Raw genomic sequence first — 26,361 nt, 5'->3', positions numbered from 1 at the left:
TAATCCTCAGAAAATTAGCATCTATGCCTCCTGTGATTATTGAGAGAGAGGGTGAGAGAGATTATTTGTTCCACTTTTTTTATGCATTCATTGATTGATTCTTGTATGTGCCCTGACTGGAGATTGAACTCCACGACCTTGGTGTATCAGAATGATGCTCTAACCAAGAGAGCTACCTAGCCAGGGCTTTATAGATTTTTTTTATCCTCTTTATTAGGCAATATATAAATGTGTGTGTGTGTGTGTATGTGGGGGGTTCTGATCATTTTAAAAATATCTAAGTAGACATAGAAAAACAAATTACATGAATCCCCCATTGAAGAACTGATATTGTTGAGGAAAAAAATCCAATGAGATATTTAGATAATACATAGATTTTAAGAACAATTTAAAGATTTTTTTTATCCTCTTTATTAGGCAATATATAAATGTGTGTGTGTGTGTGTATGTGGGGGGTTCTGATCATTTTAAAAATATCTAAGTAGACATGGAAAAACAAATTACATGAATCCCCCATTGAAGAACTGATATTGTTGAGGAAAAAAATCCAATGAGATATTTAGATAATACTTAAATTTTAAGAACAATTTAAAATTTTTTATTTTATTGTTGACAGTATTATAGATGTCTCCCATCCCCCCCTTCTCTTACCCCTTCCTTAAAAATAATTCTCAGGGACTTCTACAGTATCTTTTCTAATGTCTTTATTATTTCCAATGACAGTTTTATATACCCAAGTTTATTCCCAAATTGCACAGCTTCTTATTTCTCTCTCTTAAATACAGCCTGTGTCCTTCTTCACTTCTGAATAAATGACTGTTTTGCTAAGGTTCTCTTTGTTCTCAGGTTTTGTTTTCTTTCACACTTACTGTAACAAAAAGGTAGTTAGTCAACATATTGGTAGTATCGATTGAAAACTGTGCAAGACCCTGCTCATTGGTAGTTGTATTGAAAAAATAATCGGCTTCAAATGCGGAGATGAAAACGAGTTTATTGGGAATGGGCACATTTTTTCCATCTACCAGGAGCACCTACAGAAGAAAAATAATTGTTAAGTTATGTGGAGAATACTGAGAGAAGGTAGAACTCATGGGAACAGACTGCTTTGCTCCCGTGACTTAAAAACAAAAACCAAAGAATAAGAAACAACTCTTTCATATTGATTACAAAACTGTTTCTTTGCATTTGGATCCTCATCTTAATTTTCATTTTCTGAAACAAATCTGCACAAGAATGTGTGTGTTTTTTTTTTTAGAAAAATTCAGTAAGTATAAAACTGCTAAAATTGATTGTAAATATGAATAAAATCAATATTATTTATTTATTGTATTATCTTAAAGTATGTACCTGAAATATGAAAATTATACAATAATAATAGTCATAAACTGCACACTATTATAATTCCAATATTTAAAAATAAAATAATTTATTCACTTATTTCAAACAGAACAAGAAATTGACAGCCATAAATTGAGAGTCATTTGTGAGAAACTGCTGGCTGGATAATGGCAAAAATATATTTATTTATTGTAAAATGGGTGGGATAAGGGGCTTGATGTAATAACTAACTTATATTACATTAAACATCTTTATTAGTTACATATTCAAAAAAGAAACAGTACCTCTGATTCTCTTAATACTGTAGTGTATGTTCATGTATTTTATCAGTGATATTACAAAGGAAACTATCTACTTTGGTTTTGTTCAATGACTTGGGTCATATTAATTATTTGCTAATACTAACTAGGTTTGAATTACATCAGTGTGCCCTTGGCCTAGGAACAACTGGACACTTCATTTACCTCTAAATTGCAATACACTCTACCTGACCAAAGAAGGGTATTCCTCGTCGAAAGTGTGAATCCACTTTCACAAACTCGACTCTGGTTGCAATGGTTGTGATTTTACTGGTCCCACTTCCAGTGAACTCTAGGTCTGAAAAATATAGGTAGGAAAGAGTAAGTACTAGCTGGTTTGGCTCAGTGGATAGAGTGTCGGCCTGTGAACTGAAAGGTCCCAGGTTCAATTCCAGTCAAGGGCACGTGCCCAGGTTGTGGATTCGATCCCTAGTAGGGGGCATGCAGGAGGCAGCCAATCAATGATTCTCTTTCATCGTTGATGTTTCTATCTCTCTCTCCCTCTCTGAAATCAATAAAAATATATTTAAAAAATTCATTTCCTACATTTGTTATGACTTTTATTTTGTTACGGGAAACAAATCAATATTTATTGCTTTACCTCCCAAATTAAGTTAATACTCAAACCTGTTCCCTCTTCTCTAATCTTGGCTTCCACTGTAAGTTCCATTTCATAACCCGCATTCTTAAGTTGGAACAAGTTTGTGTTTACTTGTTGGGTGATGCAGCCATTGCTGTTGAGCTGCGAATACAAAAATTGATAAATGTCACACAGATTCAGACCAATAGTCACTAAATCTACTATTTCCTTTTTGGTATCAAGAATTTTTTGGGTTAAACATGTTAATCAACCTTTAGGAATTTAATATTCATATTTAATTTACAATCTCTATGATTGGTCATCAAAATGAGAATTTTGTTGACTATTAATAGGGATTTCATCTTTGGTGGTGAATATTTGAAGATCAGCTTATTCTGATGCCCGTTAGTAAAATGGGGTAGCTCAATGGTTGTCAACAATAGTACACAGAGAGAAAACACTGTATACTAACCTGGTGACTGAATTCCTCACAGAACTCTTTCTTTGGACAATAATAAGAATGAAATAATTTTCGGCACATGCGCACGGTTGCACGTCCTGGCACAGGTTTCCCATAGGTGTATCTGTCACATAAGAAATAAATCAGGAACTGAAGAAAGGTATCTACATTTTCACTAACAGCCCTGCACAGAGTAATTATTTTCTAATAACAACTCATCAAGTAGGAACATGTCTGGAAAATGTCTCTATAAAGATATTACTCAGTAAGGCATTTGAAACTTTACTTCAATGCACAGCCAAATTGCCTTGGGATATTTTTATGTTTTCATTTTTATTATTCTTTTTATTTTGTCATAAAATCAAATCTTGCTCTTTATAACAAATTTAAAAAATCTGTGATGAATAGAATAAAATAAGTAATAAGCAAACACAACACACACAGAGATAGATAGATAGATAATAGATAGATAGATAGATAGATAGATAGATAGATAGATAGATAAGAGAGATAGAAAGCCTAAAAAAACGATTCATGGGGCATATAAAGTTTTTCATGTGTGCACTCTATACTTAACTATTTCTCTATATTTTAAATACAAATGGAATAATTGATAAGTTTTTTGGGGGGTCACTAGTTTTGCTTTTCTATTTGCAAATGCCTGCAATATAACTTCAAGTAAAAAATATAATCAGAGCAACCACTATGAAAAACTGTATGAAAATTCCTCAAAAAATTATAAATGGAGAGAGATTATTTCAGTGTTTAAAAATTTGTTCCTTTACTGCACCAAGAGGATCTATGCAAAGCACTCAAAATATTCTCTTAAAACTGGCCGAAGGAGAGAGTAAATTAATTAATCAATGTACCATGAAGGACCAAAAAGGCAAATGCAACAAGTGGGACATTTATAGGCCAATTGACCTATTGTTTTCCATAAGCTAACACCATGGGACAAAAGGAGGGTCTAGGTTTTTAAAACTTTGAGCTATTTATAGATTTCCCATGGCTTGTTTAAAAATATTAGGAAAAAAACTATAGGGGAAGGAATCAATGAAACAAAATTGGCAAAATTTTATAGTGTTTATAATAGGTGACGGTCACAAGTGGTTATATTTTACTATTCTGACAACTTTTATATTCAATCAAAAATTTTCATGGTAGAGAGTTGGTAAAAAAAGAAAGTACACATGAGTCATAATAACTAAAAGCAATGTATAAAGACATTTTTAGGAAAATCTGAGAATTTTTAGGAAAATCAAGGATACTTGAGTGTAAACTCAAAATTAGTATTGAATAATCACTTTTTATTTTATTAAATGTGACTATGTCATCATTATTGCATAGAAAAATGTCACTAATTTTTAAAGGTCTATACTGTTGTAGCTGCGTGAAAATGTCATGATTTCTGTAATTTATCCTGAAATGTTAAAGAAAAAAAAATCAGCAAACATGTTTATTATTTATTAAATCATGATTGTGTCTACATTCTTTGGTGCATTTAAGAAATTTCTACACTCTTTGGTGCATTTGAAATATTTAATAATATAAATAAAGAGAGGTCACTGAGATAAACTTTTAAAAGTGCCAAGTAAAATTAATTTATAATTGTGTACTAGCTAAATAATCACTCAAAATTGAGGCAAAATATGAAATTTTAGACAAAAACAACTTAACTCACATTCCACATACTGATATGTCCACTTTTTCATCCAGGATACTGATTATCTTTGGGACTTGAACTTTGACCTCAAACTTGGGAACCACTGTTGATAGAGATAAATAGAAAGAGGGAAGTTGGTAAATAATTAATGGAAATACAAATATTTTCATGCCTATAATTTTTTCCACAAAAATAACCTGAAAAGTAACGTTCATTTTTCCATCTATCAACTTCAAGATGATTAGGTTTAATAATTCATGCAAAAATCTGACTTTGTGACCACAACAGATCTCAGTGATGTTAACAAATGATGATGTTCCACTGAATTAAACATTTTGATACTTGATAAAGTATAACTTGCTACTATAAATCACCAAGCTCTTATAAACTTCTGTGTTCACAGAATAATGATGGCCTTAGAAAAAGATATAGCTGACTCTACTCCAAGTTTAACATACCTGTGGGAAAATAAAAAAATCTAAGTGAATTCACACTATGAACCGAACAGTTATGATCCTTTCATTTTTCATAATCCATACCAAATTCCTCCACGGTGAAGGGGTGCTGTATATTTCCGCCTGATTCCTTCTCTACCACCACCTTGTAGGAGCCCTGAATCAGCTCTGATGAGAGGGGAAAGGCTAACTGTTTGAGGCCACTTTCTAACTTGAGATTCTGCCATTGTCCAATTCGATTCCTTTTTGGGTTCTAGAGGTAAGAAAGGAGCATGGGAATAATTATTTAGTCATGATAGCCCTTGACAAAACACATGACTTTCAGGGTAGTAATTGGCATTACCTTCAGGAAAGACAAACACAGAAGAAAGGTGAACCACAATAAACCTGACATCTGAGAATAGGAAAATTTAGATCTAAAAGTTGTTTTTTCTTTTTTTTTTTAACAACAGTTCATTTGTCTGGAATAGTATCAGAATTTCCTCTTCCTTAAATGCACTGACTTCCTTATAAGATATTATTTCTGATGCTTACCTCAAGGTATACCAGTGGAATCTATATGAAAAAATGAAAGAAGAGATGTGATTAGAATTTCACCAAGGCTATGATTTCAGATTTATGCTTAAACAACTTACTAAGGAAAAAGAATGTTTGTAGTAAGATATATCAAAATCTAACTAGAAACATAAAAGAAGTGGAATTGCTTAGAAAAATCAGTAAATAGTTCTAAGAAAAGCATAACATATTTCTACAAAAATCATCATGTTGTCATTTCTTTGAAAAATATTATTGTTGAATGATATTTATTAATATTTATTAAGTTACTAGAGGCCTGGTGCACAAAATTTGTGCACTAGGGGCGGGGGTGAACCTCAGCCCAGCCTGCACTCTCTCCAATCTGGGACATCCCTCTCACAATCCAGGACAGCTGGCTCCTAACCGCTTGCCCCTAACCACTTCTACCTGCCATCCTGATCACCCAATAACCGTTCCCCTGCCAGCCTGATCGACGCCTATCTGTTCCCCTGCTGGCCTGATCACCCTCAACTGCCCTCCCCTGCCAGCCTGGTCACCCCCAATTGACCTCCCCTGCCACACAGTCACCCCTAACTGCCCTCCCCTGCTGGCCTGGCCCCCCCAACTGCCCTCCCCTGCCAGCCTGGCCCCCACAATGGCCCTACCCTGCAGGCCTTGTCACCCAAAACTGCCCTCCCATGCAGGCCTGGTCACTCCCAACTGCCCTCCTCTGATAGCCCAGTCACCCCTAACTGCCCTCTCCTGCAGGCCTGGTCCCCCCTAAACCACCCTCCCCTGCAGGCCTGGTTGCCCCCAACTGCCCTCCCTTGTAGACCTGGTCCCCCCCTATTGCCCTTCCCTGCCAGCCATCTTGTGGCCACATGGGGGTGGCCATCTTGTGTGTTTGAGTGATCGTCAATTTGCATACTGGCCATGACTAATTAGCATATCAGGGCTAATTAGCATATCCCTCTTATTTGTTGGAGTGATGGTCAATTTGCATACTGGTCATGACTAATTAGCATATCTGGTCATGACTAATTAGCATATCTGGGCTAATTAGCATACCCCTCTCTTATTATATAAGATTAATATTATTCACCAATATTATTTAAGCACTAAAATCCTCCTAGTGAAGACTATGACTATATTATTTACTTACATAAATTAAAAATTGATGTTAATAAAGTTATATGTCATTATGATTTAGACTTAACAGGAAGAAAATTCCCAGAATTATTTGGTTAAAATAAAACAAGAATACTTCTTTTAATTTCAAGATTGTCTAATATCTACCTTTTAAAAATAGCCTTGTTTCTTTGCCTTCATATTGAAAGCTACTTGAAGGAAGGGACACACAATAAACATAAATGAAGACTTTATATATAATGAATAGTATATGATGTATGTATAAAAATTATAAAATATGTTATCATATATAATAAAATTATATATTTTACTAGTGACCCAGTGCACAGATTTATGCACATGAAAGGAAATTAATTAGAAGGTGGCCAGCGAGGTGGGACTGGGCAAGACGGGCTGGACATGGCCTGGAGCCAATCTCCCACGGTCCCTCACCAGCTGGTCGCACCTGGGGTAGTGTCATGGCTTGAAAGGTGTCTGTGGAGTGAGCAGGGTCCCTCTGATAGGTGGGGTCCCCCGGCCTGGCCTGTGGGAATCGGGCCGAAACCTTGAGGGGTCCCGGAGTGCAAGAGGGCACTCTGCAAAGTTGCTGTCATAAAGGGTGTGGAATGCAAATGCAAGTGTAAAGTAAACCAGATTCGGGCTGACAGAGCCCCAGCAACAACATGACCCATGGCCGAAGGTGGAATCGGGCTCCCTCCTCTCTGGTTTTGAGGTGCATCACCCAAGAACCACCCCTGCCAAGTCACTGCAGCTCAGCAGCTCCTGTGTTGAGCGTCTGCCCCCTGATGGTCAATGCATGTCATAGCAACTGGTTGGATGGAGGGAAGGACACTTAACATATTAGCCTTTTATATATATATATATAAATAATATATACATATATTCAGAAGAAGTGAAACTCTTTGGTGCTTTAATTAATTATGAATTCCTTCAGAGTATGGGTATGGATAATACATAACTTTTTATTGTACCTGTTCATTATACTTAACGTAGTGTTTTGAGAACAATGAATGTAGCTGACTATTTCCAGACTGGTTTATTACTGTTGTAGGAGAAAGAGCTTTCTTATCTCTTACTCCTCAATTATGCCTTGTATAAGACTCTAGATTTGTAGTAAAGCTGGAATCTAGGTTCCAAAAGGAATAGCTTTCACTTCACTTTTCCTGGACTTTCCCATCCCACCTTGGGTGAGTGCTCTCATCCCACCAACCACCACCCACCCAAACTAGAGATATTGAGATACTTACCAGTTCATTTAAGGGGTGAAAATTTTCATCCACAGAGACAATGCGGAATTTTACTGAAAAAGAAATTTTCTGGTAAGTCTCAGACACGATAAAGCCAGTAATTTAGGTAATAACACAGAAGACTAAGAGATCAAGATAATGGTGACTTTGTCAGGAAACCTGTTGAGGAGGTGGAATTTCCCTACATACCTGTCTGTCCTGGTTTATAGATGGGTTTGTCTGTCTGGACAAAGATGAGACTTTGATCGTTCTTTACCAGCACTCTGCTCCTCTTCCTGAAGTCTTGTGTTTGTCCCTTTATGTGGACAGTGAAGAAAGCCACCTCTGAAGAGGATGAGATTCTTGGGAGCTAAAGAACAAAGATACCACTGAGGAAGAGCACAGTCTTCTCCCTTTGACTCCTTTAACCATTACTATTTTCTGTCTCTCATTCAGCTTCATAAAGGGCGCGGTAAGTATGAATATTTCTCCAGGTATAAGAGTGAAGATATTAATATAAGATATAGGAAAACTATATCAGTAAGAACAGCAATCAATGGGACACAAATTCCCATATAGCTCATCTGGAACTCTATTTGTTAAACTGTACTCTTTTTAACAGAGTATATGTTTTCTGAAGGAATGGAGAGAAGCATCTCTGAAAAAGTATGGAAGACTATAGGAGCTAAGTATTCCAAGTTGAGCATCCTCACAGAGGTACTGGATATTTTCTTGGAGTACTTTGAACCATTTACATATTCCAAGGACAAAGACACGTAATATCCCACTGCGAGAGAAAAATTCTGCTGCATGCTGTCCTGTTATGAGGTATTTATACAATCTGTTTCTAGGCATTGTCCAACTCTGGCCTGAAAGAGGTGGTTATATAACAAAGCTAGAAAGAACCTATAAATCATACAATTTCTATGGCTAATACATTTATTTTTTACTAGAGGCCTGGTGCATGAAATTTGTGCAGGGGGGACGGGGGTTGTCCCTCAGCCTGGCCTGCACCCTCTCCAATCTGGGATCCCTCTCGCAATCCAGGACCACTGGCTTCTAACCACCCACCTGCCTGCCTGCCTAATGCCCTGAACTGCCCTCCCCTGATGGCCTAGTCACCCCCAACTGCCCTCCCCTGGTTGCCCCCAATGGCCCTCTCCTTCTGGCCTGGTCACCCCTAACCCCCTGCCAGCCTGATCTTGCCCCTAACTGTCTTTGCCTCGGCCCCCACCACCATGGCTTTGTCTGGAAGGAAGTTGGACATCTGGAAGATGGCTAGTTGACCTGGTCTAATTAGCATATTACCCTTTTATTAGTATAGATTTTTTAGGAAGTACATTGAACTTTGGCAAGTAGAAAAATATTTCTTTCTTACCCTGGTGAAAAAATTCATGCTTTGTTCCTCAATAGCTAAGAATTCATCGCCTTGGTTCTTTCTGAAATCCTCACTAACATTTGAAAGTCATTTTTTGGGATTGAACACTAGTTCTCCATTACCATGGAGATATAATGTATCAAATAGGGACGGGCAGCTAGTACTCACCGTGAAGGAGACACAGCGGAATAAGTCCTTCTCTGCCACCAGGTCAGTGAAGAGTCTCCTGTTCTCCCTGGGAGACTCCAAAGAAGCACTGACAGTCACTGTCTCATTCAGGTGGCTCAGAAGGAGGCAGCCTTTCTCAGGGGTCCCAGTGTGGAGCAGAGAGGGGACCAGCACCATATACTGTCTGGGAAGGGAAGAAGGCTAAATCAGAGAAAAACCAGAGGATAGCAAGTATTTTCAACCATCATTGTGTTTTCCATAACAATATGTACTTATTACTACAATCAGTTCTATACTGTCTCCTCCATCTTATTTGCATAAGAATGATACCTTTTACTCATCAGTAGTGCCTCATAAGTTGACTTTGAAGATATTTCAATTTTATAGGCATTCTTTGTTTTAAAGAGCCTTAATATATAAATTCTTGAATATAGACTCATAAAAGTACACATATATAATAAATTGTGGGTGATTACTCACTTTATAAAAACAGTTCACATTAAAATTTGTCTAAGTAAACATCACTTGTGCATGAACACCATGACTGAATTTACACAAATTCAACTGAAAGAACTTCAGGGAACATATATCTATTACATAAAATAATACATAAAAATGTAAATCCTCAAAATTTTAATGATTCCATGCTTGTAGGTTTAAGTCATTTATTTATAGAGTACCATTGCAATTAAGAAATACAGAATGATTTTTATTTATTTTTTTAATTTTTATTATTATTCTTTTAATATATTTTATTGAATTTTTACAGAGAAGAAGGGAGAGGGATAGAGAGTTAGAAACATCAATGAGAGAGATCGATCAGCTGCCTCCTGCACGCCCCCCAGTAGGGATGTGCCTGCAACCAAGGTACATGCCCTTGACCGGAATCGAACCTGGGACCCTTCAGTCCGCAGGCCGACGCTCTATCCACTGAGCCAAACCGGTTCGGCTAGAATGATTTTTATATTGTTTTATTGCCCTTTCCCTTCTACCACCAACATGAGCATTTATCCTTAAAAAAATACCACGGGCATTTGACATAGGAAACACAATTTTATTACTTTACAAAGTCAATAGGTGGGAGACTGGGAATAGGTAATAATACAGACAGATTAGTTGTTGAATCTGGAGGTCAATTGAAGTCTCCACCGAGGAGCAATCTTTCTGTATATGTTTTAAATTTTTTCTTGGCAAATTTATGTGCCACACATCTTTAGAGCCATTCTTAAATCATTAAAATCTCAAATTATTTATTGCATAAGTGCTAATGTTTTGTTATAAAGCAGAGAGGCTCAAAGCAGTTAAATAAACTACCCAGGGTCATTCAGATGGTACTTCTCAGCTAATACCTTTCTTGCATTTGGATGTCTTTGATCTACTGAACATTTGCTCTTTTAAAGATGTAATAGCCTTTAAAAAAAAGATGTAATAGCCTTCCACCAGGCTTACTGCATCAGTAGCATCAAAAACAACTATATGGGAGCAGGCAGTGGCAGCGCCCATTTGTACACATCTTTCTCCTATTCTAAATTGTGTCTTGAGCTCTTTCTATCCAATTCAAAAGAACGAATTAGGGGCAAACGTCTAGGCCAAGCATGTGAAACTCAAAGGCTAACATGGGCCAAATAAACAAGGTTTAAGTTTATGTGTGCCACAAAAAAACCAAAAGCTTCAATTTTCATAGAAATGTAGGTTTATTTCGATAGAGACATGCTGAATGCAAAGGGCTGAAAAAAAGGAGTAATCGTTAACATAAAATAATAGAATATTTTAATAAAAATTAACATTTTTTCTTGAACATTAACTTACCAGATACTGAATAACTGCACAAATTAATAAGCATAATGCAAATAAACTAGTTTTCTTGTTCTCCAAAAGCAAAATATTTCCTGTTGCTCATACCAAACAAGTCAGTACAAGACTAATGATGTGGCAATCGGCTGCTAAAATACTCGCTGCTAGTATTAGTGGAGAGAAATGGTGTGCCTGCGCATAAGGTGCGTAAGGGAAATGAATGTAACACGATTATAGTAATCAGTCATTAGCAAACATTGTAGTTCATTATTAAAAATTATGTATAACAGGATATTGTAAAAATTAAGTTATGAAATTTTTATTAAAATGTTTTTTACATACTGTTATATTGGCTGGTCTGTAAAAATATTCATTGTGGGCCAGTTTGACATGCTTGTTCTAGGCTGATCAGATTGACATATTTCTCTGAAAATTTTATTAGTTACCCCAAACTTCTAGTTAAATTCATCATTTGTTAGCAACTCCAGACTATGGTTAGGAAGCAGAAGATAACAAATTTTATCTGAGTGACCCATATATTGGTCTATTATCTTATCTCCTCCTTCTCCCCAAATTGAATTGTAATATTATTCTCTGGACTCTGCTTACAGAAAAGACTTGAAGACTAAAGTCATGCCTACTATAATCCATCATTTCCAAAGGCTTTACTTTCTCTCTATATTTTAAAAACACTTTATTGAGGTATGATTGACACACAAAAAGCTGAACATATTTAGTATGTACTATTTCATTAGTATGTAGTTAGGTATATAACTGTGAAGTCATCAGAACAATCTTTGCTATAAACATATACATCATTTCCAAAGGTTTCCCTCCTCTTCAATTATTATTATTATTATTGTTATTATTATTATAATGGGAACACAATGTAAGATCTACTCTCTTAGCAATTTTTAGGTATGCAGTACAGTATTAATTATAGGCTCTATAAAAAATTATCATTTTTTACCCACATCTACTTTTTCTTCTTAGTTTTTTGATATTAATAGAAAAGATATCATCAGTCTATTATAATTTTATTCCATATACTACTTTTATCTTTAGCCAAATTGAGATCACAATTTAAAAAATTCATTCCATACATATTTGATATTTCAAGCAACTATTTCACAAAGGTTTGGTTAGCATTCATTCCTTCAACAAATATTGAAAATGGAACCCATCAAAGTTGAGTAATTTCCCCGATATTTCACTCGTACTGAGCAAATAAAACATTATAATGTATTACTTAATCATGAATGTTTGCATTTTAAATATTTGCCTTGGTAGGGGTGATTAAATTTTGCACATATTAAACTGGTGACTTCATTTTTTAGTGTCCCCACCCCCCTACCCTCTTCCACCTCCACCTCCCTGCCCCCGCCATCACCACACTGTTGTCCATGTCCATTTGTTCTTTTAACCTTATCTTTTTCATCTTCCCTCTGTAACCTCTATCTGTCTAGGCAATAGCTCTTATTTATCACATCTAGGGCTAATGAGGGATGGTTAAGGTGAACTTCGCTATATAGTGAGGAGAAAATACCTCTTCTGTTATGACCACTAGGCCGTGAAGCTTGTTCTTTGTTAAATGGCGGGAAAGATATAAAGTAATGGTTTTCAATGGGCAGAATAGTTCTCTGTTGTGTTGGACTGAAAACACAGATTGCTTAACATTTCTACCCCAATAAATGCCACTTGCTTCTTCTATTTAGACTGTACTCAGAAAACGGAACAGCCCTCACATATTTCCAAAAGCTCTCTGAGTAGAATGCAATAATGCAATGCATGACGGTACCATCCACAGTTTTGTAAATGAGGTAGAAGAATAATGAGAAATACACCCCTACTGGTTACTGGGAAATTATGCATTGAAGAAGCCTGAAGAAGGTAGGAACTTGAGTTCGTCAGAGTTCTGATTTTTCACTTCTGTACATTGGCCTGGAGAGGATCAACTGTCTTAGTTGGATAAAAGTAACACTCAGGGCAGAAGATCCCTTCATCTCTCTCCTCATTTGGTGCTCTGGAGGCTGCTCTGTACCAATCTGGGATGTAGCTACATCAGAGTTATCTAGGAGTACAGTGTGGGTAGGCAAGGGAGGGTTAGAAGTTGAACTTTCCAGGACACTTCAGTTGCCTATATGTTGTTATTGGACCCAAGGATTTCATAGCTCTCCAGAAGGAATGTAAAGGCAGCTGGCTGAGGCCAGTGAGGCCGGAGGCCTCCAATGGGTTACTAGAAAAGGTGATCCTGCAGCACAGACTGTGTTGGAACAACAGCCGTAGAACAGGAGGCAGAATGATGTCGAAAGTTGGGAGTTCTACGTGATAAGAAAGAGCTGAAGTGAATCAGAGTCAGCTAGAGAGAACTTCTGGGACTTCTTGATAAAGGGACCAAACTGAGAGAAACTAGTTGGCTAAAGACTCAAATGATGAATGTTAGCAGGTAAGGATAAACCAGATTGATATTGGCTAAGAAGACAAAGAACTCAGAGACCAAGGGCCCTGCCCCGTCTTCTCCACCAGTAAGTAATAGCGATCACATTCTTCTGGACACTGCCTTGGAGAGGAACTGAGAAGTGGAAGAGAAGACTTACAGTTTTTGGATTTCACCAACTTTATAACTGAAGAGCGTTAAAATTACTTTCCCCCTGCATTGACCATTTACTGAGGGTTCTTGATGAAGAATCAATAAGTTATTGAAAAATAAAGGAATTATATTTTCTCTATGCATGTGATCTACAATGTGAGCTAAATTACAACCCACTATACACTTTAAATATTTTTATAGTTAATGCTTTCTATCCAAAAGAATGAGTCTGTGGAGTCTCAGGTTTTAGTTTATAATGAAAACATGCCTCCTAGTGATGACATTGTGTAGATGAATATTATTTTAAGAGTACAGAATAAACAAAAGGAAAAATATATTAACCATTTATGATTCCTCTGTTATGATTAGAGGATATTTTAAGGAATGGAAAGGTAGTGTTTAATAGGAAAGACAAAGCAAAGCTATAAAAGAGAGACTAAAAGAACAGACTTGAGGAAAAGACTTTGAGACTTACGGTTCTGCAGAGTTTGAGGCATTGGTAGAAAACAGGACAAGGAGAAATAGTGTGAAACCTGAATGAGGAAGTCTGTCTTGCCCCATCATGAGGGAAAAATCTCAGGGCTGTATTGTGCCTAACTTCCTGTCTTCAGCCTGGTCAAATTTACCAGGCTTTATATGGCTGCTATTTTGCAAGGCCCACTACAAAGATCTCAAATAGATCTCAGAATTGGACACAGATTCCCAAAGAGGGTGGTTGCTCTCAGTGATTGCCTCATTACTATCAAGGCTGATTATTTGTTTTCCAATGGAAAAAAGAGGGTAGTTTTTTTTAAATGCCTGGTTCTTTTTTCTTTTCCTTTTTTTTTCCTTTTCATAGTGTGAAATAGAAAAGTAAAAGAAAAAGCTGGATGGTGGTAGAATAGGTCTGCAGGAAGTGTTTTTTTCCCCTTTACTTATAACATTGAATCTGAAAAACATACACCACACAATACAACTTTTCCCATAGCTGGAAATTTTTAACAACTTTCTATTTAAATGTAATTAACACAACATAAAAGTCACCATTTTAAAGTGTACAGCTAAGTTATTTTTAATATTTTCACAGTGTTATATAATCACCATCACTATCTAATTATTTGTGTCTTTTTTTTCACTTAGCATTATATCTTTAAGGTTCACCTATGTTGTTGCATGTATCAGTATTTCTTTATATGGGTGGCAATTATTTCATAGTATGAATGTACCATATTTTGTTTATTCATCAATTGATAAAACATTTGAGTTGTTTTCACTTTTTTGTTATAATGAATAATTTCTGCTATGAACAGTTGCGTAAAACTTTTTGTGTGAATACGTTTTCAATTTTCTTGGGTACAGAAATAGGAGTGGAATTGCTGGGTCACATGGGAACACTTTTTTAAAATAGATTTTTATTATTGATGTCAGAGAGGAAAGGAGAGGGATGGAGAAACATCAATGATGAGAAAGAATTATTAATCAGCCCCACACTGGGGATTGAGCCTGCAACTTGGGCACATGCCCTGACCGGGAATCGAACCATGACCTCCTGGTTCATAGGTCAATGCTCAACCACTGATCCATGCCAGCCAGACTCACGTGGGAACTCTTGTTTAAAATATTGAATACCTGCTAAACTGTTTTCCCCAGAAGCTGCAGATTTTTTACATTGCCACCTGTAATATTTGGGGCTTCTATTTTATCGATCAGCTGCCTCCTGCACACGCCCCACTGGGGATGTGCCCACAACCAAGGTACATGCCCTTGACCAGAATCGAACCTGGGACCTTTCAGTCCGCAGGCTGACGCTCTATCCACTGAGCCAAACCGGTTAGGGCTCGTATATCTTCTTTAGAGAGGTTTCTGTCCAATTTGTTCACCATATTTTAATTCAGTTGTTTGTTTCCTTATTGTTGAGTTGTAAGAGCTTTTTATATGTTCTATGTGCTAGATATATATTAAATATATGGTTTGCAAATAATCTCTCATTATGTGGCTTGTTTTTCTCTATTGATAGTATTCTTTGATGCACAAACTTTTTAAATTTTGATAAAGTAAAAGTTTTACCCATGAACCCTCAATTTTATTCTATTGATCTATATGTTTACCCCTTTTCCAGTGCCGCACTCTCTATTACTGTAGTTTTGTAGGAAGTTTTGAAATAAGGAAGTGTAAGTCTTCTTTATTTGTCCTGCTTTTTCAATATTGTTTTGGCCATTCTCAGCACCTTGCAACTCCAAATGAATTTTAAGATGAATTTGTCCATTTTTGAAAGAAAAGATGAAATAAGTTGTAAGGTTTTTTAAGTGTAAACCAATATCACATATAAAAGCTTCTGGACAGAAGTGAGTTATGTGGTCTTAGTAGTTGCTCAATACTGAAGTCTCAAGATTTGTAGACAAACTCAAGGAGCTAAATAGCTAATTAACCCTCCTATGCACCTATGGAAATAATTAGTCCAAACCTAATTAGAATACCATCTTCTGTTTTAAAATATCAAGAATAATCTTTGGAGAGAAGATTATTGTGAATATGTTTTCAATTTTCTTGGGTATATAAGTTTTCTGAGAGAAGACTGTCAGAAAAATTATCAGGAACTTAGAAAAAAGGCAAAAGAATTGGAGCACTTTCTTTTAATTAGTCCAACTTTGGGGCAAGGACCACTTAAGGAGTATCTGAGAATAGACTTAGTTCATTTAATTATTTACTACAAATGAAAGTTTCCAGACTAAATGAAGTTACTTTTGATTTTTGTCAGGAACATATGCAAATAAAAATAATTTCTGTCCAGTGGAACAGATAACCCCAAAGATTTTATAGCATATTTTATGTTATTTAATTTTACACTTAACCTATCATTCTTATCCTAACAGTTTTTTTGGATGCTCTTTGAAATGGTTATTTCATTAATTAATAGGTTAAATTAAATTTATTTGACATGTATTCATTTTAAGTTTGCCTGGCAATATAAATTTTCACACATATATGAACCTAGCACAGTTAATACTATCCATCTTTGAGTCCCATTATGAACTACACAATATTTTATAGAAAAAGTGATCTTTAGCCCCGGCTGGATAACTCAGTTGGTTAGAGTGTTGTCTTGATATGCCAAGGTTGTGGGTTTGATCTCTGATCAAGGCACATCAGGAAGCAACCAATGAATGCATAAATAAGTGGAACAACAAAATGATCTCTGTCTCTCTCTCTCTCCCTCCCCCCTCTCTCCCTTCCTCTTTCTATCTAAAATCATAAAAAACTGATCTTTTACTCTAAAATATTTGATAAAGACATTCCCTTTTGTTTTCCTTTTTTTTTTAAAATGCCTGGTACAAAGAGGAAATTTGTTTTTACCTTCAGCTGTTCAGTTCCAGTGACTAGATAATTTGGGGGCCAAGTGTTACTCAAGTGTAATGATGATGAAAGTATTTTGCATGGCTTTTATATTAACAGACTTTGAGCATCAACGGTCATTTACTGGACTTGACAAGTTTCACTTTTATCAGATTAAGTACACTTTACATTGGCACAGATTTTCTCAGGCAAAAATTTGTTCAACAATACCTGGAATCCTTGCAGAACTTTTGCCTTTGGTGCCTTAAATGTTATTAATTTTAATGTCATTTTGTTAATTCTGATTCTTAAATTCTAAAAGAAAAATAACTGAGAATATTAAATAAAAATCATAAAGAAATTCTCACATTTCCTTACATTTTTAAAATGACGAAGAAGAATTGTCTTCAATAATACTTCTACTTTATATTAAAGACCATTCACACATTTCTTGAGGGCATGTACAAGATGGATTAAACTCTACAAATCAACCTTTTCACCCAAACATGCATTGAAGTCCAACAGCAGTAATGACTCATGGATTTTTAAATTTTATTATGAATTATTCCATTTTTCTTATAACCACAGGAGAAATGAACAAGAAAACTCTTCCTAGAGAACTTTGACAACAAGAAGAGTTTCATTTGTTTTTTGAGAAAAGCTATAAGGATGGCTGAGGGCTAGAAGTGAAAAACGGACCCATATCTCAGATGATATTTGTTTGTTTGTTTGTTTGTTTTTAGTTATGGGACAAGACATTTTCATTGTTGAATAAAACAGTGAAAAAATTTCATTGCTTTCTCTTTCCTTCACCCAATCACTTGGGACCTTCTCATTTATTTGTTCTGATTTAAAAGACAAAGAAGAATGAAATAAGTAAATTGGGCCAATGAATGAAAACATGTTATTTTAATTGGGTATTATAGTAGTTGTCATAACAAACTGGGTGGCTTAAAACAAGGGAAATTACTTTTTCATAGTTCTGGAGGCCACAGGTCAGAAATCAAGGTATTGACAGAGGTGCTTGCAGGATCATTGTTCCTATGCTAGGATGTCCCTGGTCGCAGAGCTGACTGGCAGCCATTTCTGTTTTCTTCACCCTGGTGATTCCCTAAGATCCCACCTCATTCAATTTACAAGCCAACCCAAGGGGTTTTGCATATGAATGGCCTGTTCTTGTTGCAGCTGGGTTAGGGATCCCCAAACCTAACAATAAAAGGCCCAAAGACCCAGTACCAGCACCAGACTGCCTTGCTTCACAGCTGGGTCTCATCTTGGCATTTCCAAACCCAATACAAAGAGGAGGAATCTGTAGATCTCTCTGTAGTTCCTGCTGGGTGGCCCCAGGCAGTGGCTGACTTTGCACCTCCCTGGAGACCCAAGAGCCAGTGTACCAGTGGTCAGTGCCAGACCATACCAGATTACAACTCTACATATCCATAACCGACACACTCAAGAGGCAGACTCAGTGAGCACCAAAGCCCCACTGAAGCAAGTCCTGCTCCATAGGGGTGTCTTCTGCCCAGAAGCTCTCCCACTGTAGTCACAGCTGGTCCTCACAGCCAATTGGCCTGGAGGTCAATTCCTCCCAGTGACACTGGTAGCAATCAAGTCTCAACTACAACAAAACTGTGCTCACAGCCCACAAAGGGGTGCACCTAGAACTCCCAGCTTAGGTGACTGGGGAGGCTGAGCCACTGGGCCCTATAGCATACCTACTACACAAGGCCACTCTACCAACTCAAGGAGACATAGCAGCTCTACCCAATACATAGAAACAAGTACAGGGAAGTAGCCAAAATGCAGAGGCAAAGAAACATGTCACAAATGAAAGAAATGGAAGAAAGCAAACTACTGGATATTTAGTTCAAAACCACAGTTATAAGGTTACTCAAGAATATTCTAGAAACCTCCAAAAAAAAAAATGGAAAAGGACCAGTCAGAAATTAAGCATACACTGACTGAAATAAAGAATAGCATACAGGGATTCAACAGTAGAGGATTCTGAGAATCAAATCAACAATTTGAAATATGAGGAAGCAAAAAACACCCAACCAGAAGAGCAAAAAGAAAAAAGAATCCAAAAATATGAAGATAGTGCAAGGAGCTTCTGGAACAACTTCAAGTGTACCAACATTTGCATTACAGGGGTGCCAGAAGAAGAGAGAAAGCAAGATATTGAAAACCTATTTGAAGAAATAATGACAGAAAACTTCCCTATCTGGTGAAAGAAATAGACTTACAAGTCCAGGAAGCACAGAGAGTCCCAAACAAGAGGAACCCACAGAGGACTACACCAAGACACATCATAATTAAAATTCCAATGGCTAAAGACAAAGAGAGAGTCTTAAAAGCAGCAAAAGAAAAGCAGTTAGTTACCTACAAGGGAACGCACATATGACTATCAGCTGATTTCTCAACAGAAACTATGCAGGCCAGAAGAAAGTGGCAAAAAATATTCAAAGTGATGAATAGCAAGGACCAACAACCAAGATTACTCTACCAAGCAAAGCTATCATTTAAAATTGAGGGTCAAATAAAGAGCTTCACAGACAAGAAAAAGCTAAAGGAGTTAATCACCACCAAACCAGTATTATATGAACTTTTGAAGGATATTCTTTAAGAAGAGGAAAAAGAAGAAGAAGAAGAAGGTCAAAATTATGAACAATAAAATGGCAATAAATACATATCTATAACAAATCTAAAAATCAAAATAAATGAATAAGTAATCTAATGAACAGAATAAACTGGTGAATAAAATAGAATCAGAGGCATGGAAATAAAACAGACTGATGATCCTCAGAGGGAAAGGGTTTGGGGGAGCAGGAAGAGATTAAATAAAGATCTTATATGCAAATATGCATTATCTATGGACACAGACAATAGGGTGGAGAAGGCCTGGGGCAGGGTGGAACTGGGTTGAGGGGAGCAATGGGGAGGAAAAAGAGGGACATCTATAATAATCTCAACAATAAAGATAATAATAAAAAAAACACGTTTGGGCTTGGACAGTGTAGCTCAGTGGTTGAGTGTCAACCTGTGAACCAGGAGGTCATGGTTTGATTCCCTGTCAGGGCACATGCCTGGGTTGTGGGCTTGATCCCCTGTGGGGTCATCATTGACTAGAGGCCTGATGCATGAAGATTCATGCAAGAATGGGCCTTCCTTCCCCTGGCTGCCAGCACCGCCTTTGCTCCGGCCAGAGCCGCCTTTCTGCCTTCGCTCTGGCCCAGAGCCCCTTTCTGCCTTCCCACACTGCCCAGAAGCCTGGAGTGGCCGGGGCAGTGGGGAACTCTTGTGTCCTGCCATGCCCCCTGGCTGCTCGGTGCCTGCACACGTGTGTGCTGCCCATAGGCCTGCCATTTTTGTTGGGTTAATTTGCATACTCACTCCTGATTGGCTGTGGGGCATCACAAAGGTACATATAATTTACATATTTGTCTATTATTAGTGTAGATGTTTTTATCTCTCCCTCTCTGAAATCAATAAAAATATATTTTAGAAAAAGACAAAAAAAAGACACAGATTTGGTTTTTAAAGAGATTTGAGTCTATAAATTAGAGGAAAATAAGCAATTTTTAAGAATGTGGAATTGTATATGTTGGAAGAGAGATATTTGTGCTAAAAATTTGGATAATTGGATGTAGCCTGAAGAAGAGAGAGCAGTTCTGCACAAATGGGCTATGTATCTGGAGGTCAGCAGAGACTTGCTTTCTTCTTCCCAGAAAATAAACTCTCATAATGCGAATCTGAAATATTCTCTTGCTAAAATTTTTCAATGGTTCCTATCAACAAATAAGAAATATTGTTTTGCCCTGGCTGGTTTGGCTCAGTGGATAGAGTGTCAGCTTGTGGACTGAAGGGTCCCAGGTTCGATTCTGGTCAAGGGCACCAAAAAAGAAAAAAAATATTGTTTTGTTCTTTCATTATCTTGTAATTTTATTTTTGCCCCTCTCTTTATACTTTTCCCACATATACATTATTTTATGCTTTTAACTTATCTTAATATGTATGTCCATAAAGTTAATCTTTAATTTTGACTTTGTAGTTTGGTTCATATTCAGAAATTAAGTCAGAATTAGCATTCACTTCATGTGAATTGAATAAATAAAGATAAAATATGGCTAAGTAGGGATGGCTAAATACTGTAAAGTACTGACATGCATAATCATTATAAATCCATTCACATCCAATGCTGTACTAAGTACCCAATATGATTAGGGGGTTAATTAACTTGATAAATAGATTTCAGAGTTTTACTTGGAATAAATAATGAGCTTAGTAGTACAAAGAAAACATGAAAACAGAGAAACAAGGAGTCTATGAAATAATAAACTATCTAGCTAATTAATGGGATAGAATAAATCACTCAGAAACAAGCCTTAGAATGTATGATAATTTAGTGTGTGATAAAGGAGGCACTTTTTATTAGCAGAGAAATATATAAATTGGTCAATAAATGAAAATGGGACTATCAGAAAACTACACGAGAAGAAAATCTCTTCTCTTTCTTTCTTTCTTTCTTTCTTTCTTTCTTTCTTTCTTTCTTATTGTTGACCTTATTACAGATGTCCCCTATTCCCCTCTCCCCACCCCCCAGGAAAGTCCATTTCGATACTCACTTATCACGCAACAGTAATTTGAGATGGAATTAAATGTAAAAACTTGAACCAGGCCTTTTGTTCTCACATATGCAAGATTTCATCACCACAAAGATCTCTCTAATGTTATACCTTTCTAGTCACACCCTTCTCCCTTGCTCTATCATTCATAAGCCTGGGAATCACTCATTTTTTTTTCATTTCTGTAATATTGTCATTTTAGGAATGCTATATAAAAGGAATTATACGATATGACCCCTTGAAATTGGCTTTAATTTCACTTAGCATAATGTTTTTGAGATTCACCCAAGTTGTGTATATCAGTAGTTTGCTCCTTTTTATTGCTGAGTAGTATTTTGTGATATGAATGTACATACCACAGTTAGTTTAATCATTTACCTATTGATCAACATTTTAGTTGTTTCAATGCTTAGAAAATTGTGTGCTTTTTCTACCTTCCTGTGGGTTACTTGAACATTTTTTGCAACTCCATTTTATTTGAAGTGATTTTGAATGCACTTTTTTGTATAATATTTTAGTGTTTTTAAAAACATTATGGGGAATAGGTACATATTTCAGAAGGGAAATATAACATTGATAAAGAACAAAAGAAAAAATAGAGTTGTAAATATCATAAATTTATTCAACATACAAATTGTATCTATTTCCAATTTCTATTCCTTCTTTCTCCCACTATCTTCTCTCCTGATAAGTCTTTGTTCTTCGTTTGTGGGGAATTTCATTTGATAAGACCCGTACATTTCCATTTTCAAGCATTTCCATGTTCAGATTCTACACAGTAAAAGGAAAGGTAGAAATATTAGGGAAATTCTGTGTTCTATGAAAGGAATAATGTTCATATTTTATTTATAAAGAATAAATATTTAAACTTAATATATTTTAATTATATTTAGTGATAGAGCTGTTGTAGTTTTTTCTTTTTATATTTTAAAGCAGAGAATTGAAAGTCTCTCAGCAAGTGTTCTACCGTCAAAGATGAACCCTGTCAACCTCTAGAGGAAGGTCTTGTAGATCACATCTCTCACTCTGTTCTGTATGGATAGTTACAGTGAAAAGTTTCCTAGTCTAAGTTTAGAAACACTGTAGGAAGGTCACAGATGATAAATGTATTACCACTAGGTATGGAACCTAGAGTAAATATTAGATTACTTGCTTTTTTATATGCAGCAAATTACTGAATTCATCTTTAATCAAGTTATCTTAGACACCAGTAATTATACTTCACTTGCATTTTTCTATTGAGAAATTCTATAATACATTTGAAATACTTTAATTCATAAATGATGCCCCAGAGAGTTTTACAATTTCATAAAGAGATATTCAAGAATCAGCATTGTGCAGACAACAGATATTTATTTTCTTTATGTTGGCATTAGATTTCTGTTTCTACTTTACCAGCACTGCATGGAGCACTGTATTCTTCAATGGTGAACTCCTCTGAAACACAAACATGATGAGACAGAAAGAGTGAAGACATTCAGTAACAGTCAGATAGCAGTGAATTGTAAATAAACTGTATAATGTAAGCTAAGAAAGAAAGTATAAAAACAGTGATGGAGCCAATAAAAGTGACTTCCTTCTGTACTAAGCCATTTGGGACTGGGGTGGAAGGGTGAAGAAGAGAATATTGGGCTTGGATACAGAATGGAGGGGCAGGTTTCACAGATGGAAGACAGTTTCTATCTCTATAAAGCACTGCACAGCCCCTTTCACAGCTGTGTCTTTCTCATTGCAGTTGTACCAGCCTCTTAAACTAGTGGTTCTCAACCTTCCTAATGCCATGACCCTTTAATACAGTTCCTCATGTTGTGGTGACCCCCAATTTCATTGTTACAAATTGAACATAATTAAAGCATAGTGATTAATCACAAAAACAATATGTAATTATATATGTGTTTTCCAATGGTCTTAGGCGACCCCTGTGAAAGGGTCGTTTGACTCCCAAAGGGGTCGCGACCCACAGGTTGAGAACCGCTGTCTTAAACTAAGGAGTGAAGTTCTTGTTTGTTTTTTTTTCGCCAGAGGATATTTTTTCATTGATTTTATTTATTTTTAATTTTTTTTTTTTTTTTTAGAGAGTAGAAGGGAGGAGGAGAGACAGAGAGAAAGAAACATCTATTGATTGCCTCCCACACGGATTCCAACCAGACCAGGGCTGGGGATCAAGCCTGCAACCGAGGTACATGCTCTTGACTGGAATCGAGATCAATTTATAAGAATGGTTCTAAGACTTGTGTAGGGGTCACATGAGAGGTACAAGAACATGATTATCTGGTGGCCATAAACTCACTTTTTCTTCCAGTAACTAATTGTGGAGTTTTGTTTTCATTAAGGGAACCCTTCCCCCCAAAGTTCAGCATGTCTGAATCCCACTCACCTGTCTCATAATAATCATAGGCTTTTACTGTAGCTGGTTTTAAATTATCTACTTGGATGTCTTGTTCCACCAAGAAGGAGAAACTCAAGGCTTGTTTGGTTAGCTGGAGAGACAGAAAAACTGAATTAAAATGGGAGATTAACTTAGTTACTAATTATCATCCTCTCTTAAGATATTATGCTATCCATTTGTAACAAAACTCACAGAAAGAATGAGACATTTGGGGACTTGCATAACACACTCAGTGACATGAAAGAGGCAATTCTATGGACAGTCAAATGCAGTAAACTGAGCATTGCTGACCAGTCCTGGCTTCATTTTCCTATGTAGTTATTTTCTTTCTTTTTTTTTTTTAAAAAAAATTTCTTTATTGATTTCAGAGAGGAAGAAAGAGGGAGAGAGAGATAGAAACATCAATGATATGAGAGAATCATTGATTGGCTGCCTCCTGCATCCCCCTACTGGGGATCAAGCCTGCAACCTGGGCATGTGCCCTTGGCCGGAATCGAACCTGGGAACCTTCAGTCCTCAGGCTGACGCTCTTTCCACTGAGCCAAACCGGCTAGGGCTCTATGTAGTTATTTTCTTCTCCCTCACCTGTGTATGTGAAAAGCACTAGCCGGAATCTGCACTGGTTTGTGGGGACCCTGGCACTTCCCCCAGATCGAGCAGTGTCACAGAGAATCTTACCTCCTTGAAGTAAATCATGACATGGATGGTGCTCACTTCAGTCCTTTGAATCTGAGGCCTTTCTTGGAGCTGTTGACAAGGAGGACAAGACAGAGATATGAGATGAAGAAATTTCAGGCTGAGAGAAGTTTTCAGATACAGTGGAGCCTTGACTTACAAGTGTCCCGACTAATGAGTTTTTCGAGATACGAGCCCTCTCTCGGCCGATTTTTTGCTTTGAGTTGTGAGCTAAAATTCAGGTTACGAGCCAGCTTCAGATACCCCACCGCTAGTTGGTGCAGCGAACATCACAGTGAACACCACAACATCAGCCCAGCATCACGTGTCTCACTCGTTCACTTTAAGATTTGACAAATGAGTAATTTGAGTGATGAGCTTCGTCATGGAACGAATTAAACTCATAAGTCAAGGCCCCACTGTACTTATAATCTAACTGGTTACTCAGAAACATCCAAATTGATCATTTTGATTTCTTCAGAATATCTATATATATAAAAATCCAGCTATCGGAATGCCATAATCACTGTAATGCCCACTTCGACCAATAAAATGGCCAACATCCCGCGGCTCCTCCCCCTGGCCGACCCCGCCCCTGCTCACTCCCTCCTACCCCAATAGCCCCTGATTGCCCCCCTACCCCAATAGGGGGCAGGGCCGGCCAGCCCACCACCCACAGCCTCTCCTCATGGCCGGCCCCACCCCCAATCAGCCCCCACAACCCCAATCGGCCTGGAGCCCCTCCCCCTAGCCAGCTGTTGCCCAAATTGGCCCCCCCACCCCAATCAGGGGCGGGGCCCACTGGCCAATCACCTGCGGCCCCTTCCCCCAGCCAGCTTGGCTCTGATGGGGCCCTGATCAGGGTGGGCCAGCCAGCAAAGCTCCCACCATCTCCTCCTACCAACAGGCTCAGCCCCAATCTGCCCTGATTGGGGTCGGGCTGGCAGGACCCTACCCGTGCACGAATTCGTGCACTGGGTCTCTAGTATTATAATATTTCACATATATTACATATTCAAGGTGGCCAAATGTACGTTTACAGTTGTTCATATGGAAAATAATACAATAATAAATAAATAATAATACAAGAATAAACTCTATTTTGTGTACTTATAATTGTAAGCCTACTTTTGCCATATCCTATATGCATATACATATACATAAGATATAGGGTGTCCCCAAAAATGTATGTCCACACTTTTAATAATTATAAAGGCAGTGTTTATTAAAATACATTTCATTTTAAAAATTGAGCTATCAGCTGTTAAAGTGTGTATACGTTTTTTTGGACATCCTGTATATCACCCTTTTTCTTTTTAGGTATAGTTGGAAGATAATTCAACACCATTCCATGTCCCCCTAGATGTCTCAGGGCTTGTTGGAACATTATTGACCATAGTATTTATTAAACATGTCTTTACTTGAGACCATATAACAATGATACCTACTATTAAAATGATGGAAACACTAGAAAAGCAAATTTGAGAGAGTAAACTTCTTGAAAACGGAATCAATAAAAGAAAATTGACAAGTATAAAGGCAACATTTATCATGACTCTGCTATCTGTAAGGGACTTAGGGTTTACCTTTTTCACTGATGGTTTCACAGGTATGAAGCCGGACACCATCTTTACATCAACAATGACCATGTTGGAGCTTGGTCGTTCTCCAATGTAACTATGAAGTCAAGGCATAGGGACAAGGCATTCAAACAAATTCTTTGGAATTCATTCATGATAGAAATCTT

At 37.0% G+C, this 26,361-nt stretch overlaps 1 protein-coding gene across 1 annotated transcript in view; it reads right to left on the bottom strand.

Annotated features, from left to right (window-relative positions):
* The window catches only part of PZP (pregnancy-zone protein), a 48,520-nt gene extending 34,245 nt beyond the window's left edge, over positions 1 to 14,275 (bottom strand). The window contains exons 1-11 of the mRNA XM_005871356.2: positions 14,092 to 14,275; positions 9,233 to 9,416; positions 7,897 to 8,056; positions 7,708 to 7,760; positions 5,330 to 5,350; positions 4,880 to 5,048; positions 4,359 to 4,443; positions 2,690 to 2,801; positions 2,265 to 2,379; positions 1,826 to 1,935; positions 870 to 1,031 (exon numbers count right to left, since the gene is read on the bottom strand). Coding sequence (XP_005871418.1) covers positions 870 to 1,031; positions 1,826 to 1,935; positions 2,265 to 2,379; positions 2,690 to 2,801; positions 4,359 to 4,443; positions 4,880 to 5,048; positions 5,330 to 5,350; positions 7,708 to 7,760; positions 7,897 to 8,056; positions 9,233 to 9,416; positions 14,092 to 14,180 — 1,260 coding nt within the window. The 5' untranslated portion in view covers positions 14,181 to 14,275. The remainder of the gene's footprint in view (positions 1 to 869; positions 1,032 to 1,825; positions 1,936 to 2,264; positions 2,380 to 2,689; positions 2,802 to 4,358; positions 4,444 to 4,879; positions 5,049 to 5,329; positions 5,351 to 7,707; positions 7,761 to 7,896; positions 8,057 to 9,232; positions 9,417 to 14,091) is intronic.
* Positions 14,276 to 26,361: the final 12,086 nt, after the last annotated feature.

The sequence above is a fragment of the Myotis brandtii genome, unplaced genomic scaffold (assembly GCF_000412655.1).
Source record: "Myotis brandtii unplaced genomic scaffold, ASM41265v1 scaffold337, whole genome shotgun sequence".
NCBI classification, from domain to species: Eukaryota; Metazoa; Chordata; class Mammalia; order Chiroptera; family Vespertilionidae; genus Myotis; species Myotis brandtii.
The sequence above is the reverse complement of the archived record's forward strand: the minus strand, read 5'-3'. Positions and strand labels throughout refer to the sequence as shown.